The sequence below is a fragment of the Molossus molossus genome, unplaced genomic scaffold (assembly GCF_014108415.1).
Source record: "Molossus molossus isolate mMolMol1 unplaced genomic scaffold, mMolMol1.p scaffold_m16_p_12, whole genome shotgun sequence".
Taxonomy (NCBI): Eukaryota; Metazoa; Chordata; class Mammalia; order Chiroptera; family Molossidae; genus Molossus; species Molossus molossus.
In genome coordinates, this window is record NW_023425347.1 from 31,868,981 (window position 1) to 31,881,262 (window position 12,282).

Consider the following 12,282-nt stretch of genomic DNA (forward strand, 5'->3'; position numbering starts at 1 on the left):
GACTTTTGAGATAAACGTGGTATTTGCATGTCTTTTCTAACTTCTGAGGGCGAAACACTGATGACAGATTCGCAGTATGGAGATAGCAGTGGGATGACCCAGAGAAACCCTGCCCCCGGCCTGTTTTCTAAGCTTTATGTTTCATGAAGGAAATGCACTCAGGGGGTTTTGCTGGTTGGCATGATAGGCAAACAGCAACTAGTTCTTGAAAAGTTGAATGTTGAAATTTGGTAAAATAAAACTTTTTCAAATATGTTTAGGGAGATAACTATTTGACAGACTATTGGAACAAATCATAACGAAAGTTAAAGAAAAATCCCCCTTCTGATTTTTAAGAAGATAATGACCTCTTTAGCATCCTTTTTGCAGGCTCAAATTTTTATGCATTGTCTTTTTTAAAAAAACTGCGACCAGTTCTTCTTTCTGTACCTGCATTGAATCCATTGGAGGGGGTTTTATGCTTTTGATGTTTTGGAAGAGGGATGCCTTTGGTTTGGGTATTATTCATTCATGGCACCTTCACGTGATACAGCAGAGATTTGCAAAGCCTACCGTCCCCTAGGCAACGCCATGTACAGACACTTACCAGAGGCAACAGGCAAAGCCACGAGCACACACATCTTAATTTAAAGTAATCGTTTCTGGTTCCTGTGGTTTTTTTTTTTTTTTTTTTTTTTTAAACTTTGAGAGGATCCCAGTAAGCCATCATGTGTAATGGTGATACATTAATTTGGTGTTGAGCAGAAAGCCCAGCTGTGATTTTCTGATGTCGGAGCTGTTTTGATTGCCTTCCCTGGCATGGCATGAGGGATGTTGATGACCTGAGGTGTCTGCAGCCATTGCTGCCTGGCACACCAATCAAATGTTTTTAATTTCAGAATAACAAAAGCAGGAAAGGGAATCATGCTTTGAAAGACAAAAACATACGGTACATTTGAGTTCCCTGCTGGAGTTCTTGGTAAATGTTCTCTCAGCCCCGACCCTTCCTGAGTGTGTCCTGGTCCATGGCAGTCCTGGTGTTCGCTCTGAAAACCTCCACTCTTCGTCCGAATCAGAAAGGCTAGAAATGAGATTGTTCATCCCAGTGTAAGATCTGTTTATGTTTCTCTCCTTGGCTGTACTCCTGTTCCAGGCCAATTTTGGACAATGCATGACAGCATTACTAAACAATTAGGTAATGTTTCACGATGTTCTTTTTTATTCCCCCAGTCAGTTTCATGCTTTGTGATTTCCTAACTCCCTGTCTCAAATGTGAATTCTGTGCTGTGAAAGTTACCTACTAATAAAAAGGCATACATTTGTGCTTAGAAAGCAGGAGATGGCTTATAGTGACCTTGTTTCTAGTATTCCCTGTAAAGACAGTATGGTGGAGTGAATTCAGATCCCATCTCCAATTCTACTAATAAAAAAGCATACATTTGTGCTTAGAAAGCAGGAGATGGCTTATAGTGACCTTGTTTCTAGTATTCCCTGTAAAGACAGTATGGTGGAGTGAATTCAGATCCCATCTCCAATTGTCATCACTCCCAGGAGACTGGGTAATCTAATTGAACTCTGAGTCTGTTTCCTTACCTGTGAAATGGGTGTGATGATGTTCATTTAACAAGTATTTGTCAAGTGCCTCCTGGGTATTTCATCTACAGCACTTGGCACACAGACTGCATGTGGTGAGTTCTCAGCTAGTGTTTCTTAACTTCTGTGAGCCTCAGGTTCCCCTTCTCTAACAAAGGGATAGTAATGCCTAACTCCTTGTACTTTAGAGGAGAATTAAGTAAGATAACATATGTAAAGCTCCTAGCATAGCACGTGTGCCATTAAAAGGAAGTTCATCTTTCTTCTAGAAGCAACTCTTGAAAAGTTTGTCTAGCCCTGGCCGGTTTGGCTCAGCAGTTGGAGCGTCGGCCTGCGGTACAGAGAGACCCGGGTTCGGTTCCCGCTAAGGGCATGTACCTCGGTTGCAGTTTGTCCCCGGCCCTGGTTGGTCGTGCGGGTGGCAGCCACTCGATGTGTCCCTTCACGTCGATGTTTCTCTCTCTCTCTCTTCCTCTCTCTCCCTCCCGCTCTATCTGAACAAAAAATGGAAAAATGTCCTCGGGTGAGGATAAAAAAAAAAAAAGAAAAGTTTGTCTATAGGAGCGATTAACTTCTCTAAACAAAGTGAAAACAATGAAATTGTTTGATTTCCCTAAACAAAGTGAAAACAAAAGGATTTGTAAGGAACTTGATGAGGTAATTTAAAGAGCCTCATTATACATGGAGGGTGTGTGTGTGTGTGTGTGTGTGTGTGAGAGAGAGAGAGAGAGAGAGAGAGAGAGAAGGGTTGGGTGTAAGCAGAATGAACCCTCCAAATGACACAATGGTCCAAAGAGATGTGGGCAAGGATAGGCATACCAGAAGTGTCCACATTGCATGCCAAGCTCTGCCTTTTTCTTTCAAAATGCATAATCACATTTTGGAAGAACCTCCAAAACATAAAAGAATAGATGGAGGAAATGTGTTAGAAATTTATTGTAATATGTCATGGCCTCAGGACTTTAAGGTTGGCAATAGCTAGTTTGTTGTTAGATATTTTTTTAACTTCCAGGGGAATGTGCGCTACACTCTGCCCAGCCATTCCCGCAGGACCCTTTCCTAGACCAACTATTCTGATACAAATGTGTGTTGTGTGGTGGGGGAGGAGGCAAAGGCACTGAGAGTTTACCTAGCTTAGCATCCTCCATGAAGATGTGGATGGGAAAGATGGCAGTGGTATTTGGAGACCCCCTTGAACACCCCCATTTGGAGTAGCTACACGAGGCCTTGGAAAGACCTGCGACTCCCAGAGATACAGGGTGAGAAATTCACTCATCGCTGCCAGCCAGCTTGCCCGCCATTGCCCCAAGCCTCGCTGCTTTACAAACGTGTAGATAGATTTGTAGCTTTGTAAATCCCAAGGCGTAATCAATGTGAGCTGTACTGACAGCTCCCAGATATCATGTGGAAAGGTGTAAACAAATCACTCCATATTGGTACAGAAAGGACAGGTGGCAGTTATGATGATAGTATGCTGGAAATACAGTATTTCTCAGCTGTCCAACAACATAAAAGACTAGGGCAGATGAGGCCAAGCAGTCATGTTCAGGCCGCGTGACAACTCCGGCTAATCCAAACGACACGCCGCTTGAAAGGCTGGGAAGGAGCTGTGCTTAAGAAACCGCCGTGGACTAAATGAAGAAAAGGTTCTAAGAACATATTGGATCCTTCTTTACCTCATTTTAGTTTTCGTTCTGTTTTTAACCCTTTCTTCCCCCTGAGGAGTTTTCTTGGAATTGGAATAAGAGCTAGAATATCCCAAACCTATGAAGCTGAGTTTTATTTTTACAAATGGCTACAGAACGTGGTTGAAACTGTCTGGTTCCTTTGCACGCAGGACTGTGAGGGGCCAGTGTGGCAGTTTTTTCTCAGACAAGCATCTTGGGTAATAGAAAAACACACTGGGTGAGCTCCTGTAAGCTTTGAGTTGAAAAGTGTCCTCCGCCAGTCTCCCACAACCGAACAAGCCAAGAAAACGCAGAGCCAGTGAGTCCTCTGTGGTTTTACAGTGGGAAAGGATTAATATTTAGTCATGTTAGGGGCAAACAGAATGGGAAACAAATGGGGAATTTAGGGGAAAATGCTGCGCGTATGCAGGAGAAAATAATTGGGCGTGGAAAGTAAAGTGATTGTTACACAGCATGGAAATGCCCAGATCTGCATGCTGGAAGGCTTGCCGGCCTGGGGGCAGTTGTTGGAAACCTGGTGCCCTCCCTTTGGGGTTCTCTCTGCCACAGGCAGCTCCCCCGTCATCTGACAAGATCACTGCTGCAGTGGGCAGAAGGTGATGTGGAAAATTACCTCCCATGTCCTGGCTACTCAGAGTCCTTGTAGGTCCTTTCTCAGAAAGATTTCTATCATTCCGTTTTAATTTTGTAACTGATTACCAAATGAAAGCTGATTTGTATTGCTGGATAAAACATTGATTTACAGGCATAGTAATCTAAATTAACGAATATTTAGAACACAAAATCTAAGCCTATTTAGTTAATAGAATTGGCAGATGAATACAATTACAAGATTGCTAAATAGATCATAAATTGTAAATGAAATATAAACATTGGTTGTTCCACCATATGAATTTAATAGTTTGCAAAGATGAGATAGTCTCCTAGTTACTACTGAAGTAACTAGGTTGTGCCTTCTTTCATTTAATTCTAGGGTACAGGAAGTAGAAACAGACTTTTTTTTTCTATAATATAACATGCACATCTGTATACTTTATACATAATTTTAAATAAAAATAAGGGAAAGTTTGGTTTACATACATATTTGGTATGTGTGTCTTAATAGTTTAAACATTGCCCTGGTCGGTTTGGCTCAGCGGTTAGAGCGTCGGCCTGTGGTCCTGAGAGACCCGGGTTCGGTTCCCGCTAAGGGCGCGTACCTCGGTTGCAGTTTGTCCCCGGCCCTGGTCGGTTGTGCGGGTGGCAGCCACTCGATGTGTCCCTTTCACATCGATGTTTCTCTCTCTCTCTCTGTTCTTCTCTCTCCCTCCCACTCTACCTGAACAAAAAATGGAAAAAATGTCCTCCGGTGAGGAGTAAAAAAAAAAAAATAGTTTAAACATTAACTCTTCAGTCACATACTAGATATACTTAGTATGTAGCTACTTAGCTGTCATTGGATTATATTTTGAAACTTTATTTTATTAAATTTATTGGGGTCCACTGACTAATTGGATTATTTTATCAGCATCAGCAACCAAAATGATAGCTATGATCAAACAGCATGGATAGATTTCTCTTGACCTGTTGTTAAAGGTTTCCACATCAGCCCTGGCCAGGTGGCTTGGTTGGTTGGAGCATCATTTTATACACCACAAAGGTTGTGGGTTCAATTCCAGTTCGGGATGCATGCAGAAGGCAACTGATCAATGTTTCTCTAAAATCAATAAACATATCCTTGGGTGAGGTTTAAAAAATATTTTTATTTCACATCAGTGTTCTTAGTTCAAGGAAAATAGGGATTAAAAGAATAAATAAAGCCCTGGCCGATTTGGCTCTGCGGTTAGAGCGTCGGCCTGCGGTCCAGAGAGACCCGGGTTCGGTTCCCGCTAAGGGCATGTATCTCGGTTGCAGTTTGTCCCCGGCCCTGGTTGGGTTGTGCGGGTGGCAGCTACTCGATGTGTCCCTTTCACGCCGATGTTTCTCCCTCTCTCATTTCCTCTCTCTCCCTCCCGCTCTGTCTGAATAAAAATGGAAAAATGTCCTTGGGTGAGGATTAAAAATTTTTAAAAAAAGTGTAAATAAATTCTGTATATAAATATAGAATCTATTTGTTTCAGATATTTAATTATTTAAATCACTGTTTACACTCCTAAGTGAAATTCTGCTAATATCTTTAGGCTCCTAACAGTATTGGCTTTGGGAAAGAGAGTGAAAGATCCATGCTAATGACCAAATCAGTGAGAGATGACATTCCTTCAACACAAGAGAATCTGGTCAGGTGGGCTTCGGACAATGGCTATATCCCAGTGACATCATACACAGTGGCTCCTGTGGCTAATAGATTTCATCTTCGGCTCGAAAACAATGGTAAGTCTGATTTTTTTCTAACTGTATTAAAAATATCCCTCAAATGAAGCTTTCCAATGAGGATCTCACATTTCATGGTTCGGTTTTTCTATTGTAAACTTTAATGATTTTTTTACAGCATTTTATTATGAAGCTTAAAGTTATCTAGAATTGTAGATTATTTTGCGGGAACTATCTTTAATGCAGATTTTTTTTTTTTTAGTAACAGAGTTAATTACATGTTGGAGAACTTTGTTAAAGTTCACCTTCACTGTGATTTCATCAAGGATAAATTAGCCTAGCTTCCTTTCTCAGAGATGCCTAATAATCACTCAGAGCTGAGACATTGGGGCTGAGCCTGCAGGAGAGAGGTGTTAGGTCAGGCTGTACCTTGTGTGAAAATAGTCATGAGGACTCACGTGTGCTTTCTCATTCTCACCCAGCGGGAATGCAGGCATCATCACCCCAGTTCGATGGAGCACAAAGCAGAGGCTTAACAAATTCTTGAGGTTTTCCAGAGTCTTATAGCTAGAGGGACTCAAATACCAAGTTTTCTGACCCCTGGACCTGTTCCTCACCCAGTGTGCCACTGCGGAGTGCAGTGCCAATGGAACGAAGCTCAGGAGGGCAGGGTCAAGTCCTGGCTCTGCCATTTATTCACTGTTTGAGGGGGGAAGTTGCTCAACCTCTGAGCCTCAGATTGTTCCACCTCAGTAATGTGGGGGAACAACAGGACCTACCTCACAGGGTTGTTGTGAAGGTTTTTGTCAAAGTAAAAATGTAAAAGCCCTTCAAAGCTCTGACTTATTTTGTACCCAAGATTGAATTGGACGAGAGTTAATATCCGTTGATCATCTTCACTCCCACACTCACCGAGATGGATTGATCTCAAGCATACATCAATTGGCTTTGGTGGCAGAGAATACTGGGGGGAAGGGTGTTTTTGTTTCTTCCCCTCTGCATTGTTGACAATATGAAATAGCACTGAGAATTGATTGAATGGGAATACGTCTCTCCTTTTGAAGGAATAAGTAGCTGAGCAGCTTTTTTAGAAAAAAAAAAAACAAAATTAAGCAGCTTTTTCTTTTCTCTTTCCAGTCTATGTTCTAAAAGGTCACAGTGCCCAGATACCTATTAGAATTGAGCAGTCTAAGAGGAGTCTCAGAGTCTTTAGAGAAATTCTTCTAAAGAATCTCTAAACTGGCCCCGGTGGGTTTGGCTCAGGGGTTAGAGCGTTGGTCTGTGGTCCCGAGAGACCCGGGTTCAGTTCCCACTGAGGGCACATACCTCAGTTGCAGTTTGTCCCTGGCCCTGGTTGGGTCGTGCAGGTGGCAGCCACTCGATAGGTCCCTTTCACGTCGATGTTTCTCTCTCTTCCTTTCTCTCCCTCCCACTCTAGCTGAACAAAAAAATGGAAAAATGTCCTTGAGTGAGGATAGAAAAAAAAGAATCTCTAGACTGAAGGGAATTATTTCAATGGCATATGAATAGACTAATATTCTCCCACATAACTTATTCAAATCGTAGATTGTTATAGCTTTAGAAATTCTCTAACCACATGGCTCTCAACCTTGGCCATGCACTGGAATCATGTGGGGAGCTTTAAAACACATTAACCATTAGGTGCCACTCCAGAGGGTCTGACTTGTAACTGGTCTTGGGTGCAGCCTGAGCATAGAGCTTTTTAAAAAACATTTCCAGAGTGATTTTAACGTGCAGCCAATTGTGAGAACCACTTGATCCCAGTAATCACTAAATCTCTTCACTTTAAAATGGGGGGAACCAAGGCACAGAGAAGTAAGCCTCCGGCCCAAAGCCACTGTGTCAGTTAGAAGGAACATCAGAGCTAGAATTCAGGCTTCCAGGTCCTCATCTCTTTCCTACATTATTTGTAAAGAATAACCTTACACATGCTCATCTGTGCCCATTCTTCTGTTCTCACCTGACGATGATGATTGTGGCCTGGCATCAGACCCTGATGATGTTTTGCTTTCTTCACCTGCAGAGGAGATGAGAGATGAGGAAGTCCATACCATCCCTCCTGAGCTACGGATCCTACTGGACCCTGGCACCCTGGGCGACCCACCCACCCGGCCAGCGGGAGGCCGGAATGGAGGTTTCCCCTTTTCTTTCCTGGATATCCCCAGGAAAGGACAGAAGGAAGGGGCAGAAGATGGGCTCCCCCAGCCAAAGGACCCTGTCATCCCCAGCCTACGACTGTTTCCTGGTCCCAGAGAGCCTGAGGAGGTGCAAGGAAGCATGGATGTTGCCTTGTCAGTCAAATGTGACAATGAAAAGATGACCGTGGCTGTGGAAAAGGATTCTTTTCAGGTCAGTGCAGCTCCTTAAAGGAGAGAAGAGAAGGCCACTGTCCTCCCCAGCTTGCCCCCGTATGTGTTAGCTATTGCTCTCTAACTCTTTTACTTTTGGACTCCAGAGACTTGACACTGTTTTCTCAGTTGGATAGGCTCACTTCCCCTCGGCTGTGATTCTCACCGGGTTTCTGTTGTTCTCAGTAAGGGGGGTTCCAGATCCCTGTATGTCAATATTTTGCTGTTGGATTTCCAAGGCCAACAAACACAATCCTGTTTGAGAGGTGGTAGGTAAGGGGGGAGCGGGAGGCAGGCCTCCAGCAGCCGTGACTTGAAGGACCAGGCGAACTGTTAACTGGGTGCTGCAGAGCTGCCTGTGGGCCCCTCTTTACGTCTTCGGTGGTTGTTTCAGGCCAGCAGCTACTCGGGGATGGAGCTCACCCTGTTGGATCCTAACTGCAAGGCCAAGATGAATGGCACCCACTTCATTTTGGAGTCTCCTCTGAATGGCTGTGGTACTCGGCACCGGCGGTCAGCCACACACGGGGTGGTTTACTACAACTCTGTGAGTGTTCTCCACAATGAAGCCTGGCCCTTTGCAGAGCCTTGCAAGGTGTTACCTTGCAACGAGTCTTCACATTTCTATGAAAATGAGGGGCATATACCCCAGGCCCAGACAGAGTGTCCATCCTCAATAGAATGAGATGTACTTTGACCCTGCACTTTTTTTGTATTTTGCTTTATTGGTGAATCTGTGAGAGTTGGGAGGCCCTGTTTTGTTGGTTGGAGCATTTGTGGTCATCTCTTCCATCTCCTGGTGCAAAAGGGTTCACTGGCAAGGCAATTATGACCTGTCTCTTTGGCTAAACTGCAGAATCAAATGGCCTGATTCTTACGAGGATAAAATCCAAGCCCTTGGGCTATGAGTGAGCACATCTACACAGCTGAGCCAACCGGACTCCTGGTCTCTCTGGCCTCATTTGAGTCCTGCCCAGAAGTGGGAGGAGTAGTTCTCCCTCCCTCATGAACCAAAGAGCCAAAGACAGAAATCCAGAAAGAACAATCAAATTATTATTGTGTGTCTTCACCTCTCAGAAAGACCCTATATCAAAGAAAATCTCCTACTTTTAAATTACCCCGAAGGAGATTTCATGGATCCCCCAGTGATAATCAATTGCAACAGCTAACCTACACTTTGTGAAATCACTCTTGTCGGTTCATCTGAATCCTTTCGGATTAAACCTGTTCTTTCAGAGATGACCCTCGGCAGTAAATATTAAAGAATTTGACACATGATACCTCAAAAGAAGTTTATAGTGTTGATTTTGCAGTTCACATTGTACTTTTGGTGATAAATAAGGCTCAAAAATCCCTCTGTCTAGCTTTGCCGCGGGTGTGTGCATGTGTGTGTGCATGTGTGTGTGTGCACGCACTCGGTGCCTATTCCAGCTTTGGCCTGGGACTGGGAGGGCGAGATGGCTCATTCTCCTTCACTCCACTGCCGGTAGATAGCTACTCTTGACCCATCCAGAGAAAAGACTGGCAATCAGGTACTCCAATCACACTGGCTAATGTGGGGACTGACTCTCCTGTGAGCCCATGTTTATTGTTCCTTAGACAACCTTAGAGTGTTTGAGCTGGAAAGAACCCTAAGATGATATAATTCAATTTCCTCATTTCACAGGTGAGGAAATTGAACTCCAGGGAGTTAAAAGACTTTCTTAGATTTGAGGACCTAGTTAACGGCAGAGCCAGGACTGACTCCAGCTTCCTGACCTCTCGTCCACTCATCTTTCCTCAACACCAGGCTGGCCCAGCTAATCTCCCTTTGTTATTGGAATAATTTATGAACCTTTGACCTCTATGATGAACACCCTCCTGTCAACTCCAACGATAATTTTTGTTGCAATTATCCAGTTTTTCCAAATATAATGAATGTCACATTATTGATATACTGTACTTGATTTTGGAATTTTAAACATGTCTAAATTAACACCAGTAAGAGGCTATGACAGTCTGTCTGTCAAGTAAAAACAAAGAAAAAAGGTCATTTACCTCAGAAGAGAAAGGTGTATTGTAAGCCCTTGAAAACCCTTTCTTCTTAAATATACACATTATGGTGGTAGTTGTGATGATGAGATGATACTAGGGTAAGCAGTATCCTAGGTACTTGCTTCAATACTTTTCTTTTGAGGACCTGGTAAAGAATAGAGATTTGGTTTTCCTATATTCTCTTCCCATTCTACTCTCTTTAGTGAATATTTTAGCTATTTGTTTCAGTTATAATTGTAGCAATTGTCAGACTTACTATATATTTTTGTTTTGCAACATATTCAGAATCTAAGCATGTAAAGCAAAAACGCCAAACAAAAAAAGAGCACAACTATCCTACATATGCAAAGAAATTAAGATTTTATTTACGGAGTCATGGTCCTTAGGTAAATTTTTTCATCTTATCCAAACTAACTTAGGAATTATCATTTCAACCAGTGCCATGGAATAAAACGTGATGTCCTTTCAGGCATCTGTACACCACAGAGAAAGATATTTAGGAAGAAAGGGGGGAAAGATGGAGGAGTTCAAGAGAAAAGATGAGCAGAGAATGGCGCAATAGTAAACATCGAGTCCTTTGCTGCCAACTCATACCAAACATTTTACAGATCTCAATGGATACAGATAACAAAAACTCCCTGTATTAACCAGCTCTTAGTTGGTCTTAGAATTTTTAATATGAAGAGAAGCCTCCCAGGAGAAGTTCCCCTCCCCATTATATAGGCACACCTACTGACAGCTCCATTGGACCCTAGTTCAGTGTCTAGTGTTTTCTCACTGTTTGAAATTATTTGTATTTTTTCACAAATGAAGATGCATATTTTAGTTCAAGTCTTAATTTGAACATGAATTGAGTTTCTCTTTATTTTTTTCATCTCTTTGAAGAAGAAATCCAAAGCAAACTTGGAGGGGTGTGTGTGTGTGTGTGTGTGTGTGTGTGTGTGTGTGTGTAAAGACCACATGCATGTGATCTGGTGTTCTTATGACGTTCTCTGTGCTTTCTTTGCCTTCTAGATTGTGATACAGGTTCCAATCCCTGGGGACAGTAGTGGTTGGCCAGATGGTTATGAAGATTTGGAATCAGGTGATAATGGATTTCCAGGAGATATGGATGAAGGAGATACTTCCCACTTTAGCCGACCTGAAATTTTGGTGGTACGTGTTTATTTGCAGTAGGTAGTATGTGGAGAATGTTGTCTGTTTTGGCTAGCTATAATTAGGTACTCTTGGGGGCACATTTTTGGACGTTAAAGTCCAAAGCTCATAAAGTTACAGGGCCTTCATCCTTCATGTGACTGTGATTTATCTATGTCTTGTTCTTTCCCCAGTTTAACTGCAGCCTTCGGCAGGTGGGGAATCCCAGTAGATTCCAGGACCCGCCCAACAGAAACGTCACCTTCAACATGGAGCTATACAACACTGACCTCTTTCTGATGCCCTCCCAGGGGGTCTTCTCCGTGCCAGAGAATGGACACATTTATGTGGAGGTGAGATTTCAGCATTAGCCTTGGCCTTCAGGCTAGTGCTAAGCTGTAGTAGCTCCTGGCGTGTGAGCTAAGACACCCCAGAGCACACCTTCCTGCTCTTCCTCACTGCCCTTGACCAGCTCTGGGTGAGGGCTTGGCTCAGAAAATGCTTCCAGCTTGATTTCTCACCAAAGAAAATTTCAGGATTTGTTACATAATCCTAAATGGAGAGTGTTTCATAGGCAGATGTTTTAAAAACATCATCAGTGTGAATTCTAATGAAGGCTGTTTTTGCTTAGCATTTTTGGGACAGTAGTTTAGTAGTTTGCAGTGTCAGAGTTAACCATGAAATATTTCAAACCACCTCATGTATTATCTTTTAAATTGTACACAAGTTAGTGAAATCTTGTGAAAATTGTTCTTTTGTCTAAATCATTATGTAAATGTATCTGTACGTTTATTAAAACTATTTCTTATATATAGTGGTAATAATCATGCACAGCACAAGTCGGGAATGACTACAAAACTATTAGGTAGCAGTGGTAATAATGAAATAACAACAGCTAACATTTATTGCAGATTTATTTTGTGCCAAACTCAGTGTATAGTAATTGACTCTTCAAAGCAATCCTATGTGACAGGACTTAATATCCCCATTTTATGAATGGGGAAATTGAGGCAAAAACTTGTTAAAGGTCACACAGTACCTACTAGAGTTTAGAGTCAGGACTCACTCCAGAGCCCACACTGTTATCCACTAGATGCTACTATCATTTATTCTCAAGTGCCATTTGAAAGGGGAGAAAATGTAACCCCTTAACAGTGCAGATATCCAGGTTCACAGGTCGGATTCTAGAGAAGATT

General features: G+C 42.6%; 1 protein-coding gene across 1 annotated transcript in view; it reads left to right on the forward strand.

The window, feature by feature from the left end:
* TGFBR3 (transforming growth factor beta receptor 3) overlaps window positions 1-12,282 on the forward strand; it is a 201,661-nt gene that overhangs the window by 158,487 nt on the left and 30,892 nt on the right. Inside the window, exons 8-12 of the mRNA XM_036257051.1 lie at window positions 5,420-5,609; window positions 7,594-7,919; window positions 8,313-8,465; window positions 10,967-11,107; window positions 11,281-11,439. Coding sequence (XP_036112944.1) covers window positions 5,420-5,609; window positions 7,594-7,919; window positions 8,313-8,465; window positions 10,967-11,107; window positions 11,281-11,439 — 969 coding nt within the window. The remainder of the gene's footprint in view (window positions 1-5,419; window positions 5,610-7,593; window positions 7,920-8,312; window positions 8,466-10,966; window positions 11,108-11,280; window positions 11,440-12,282) is intronic.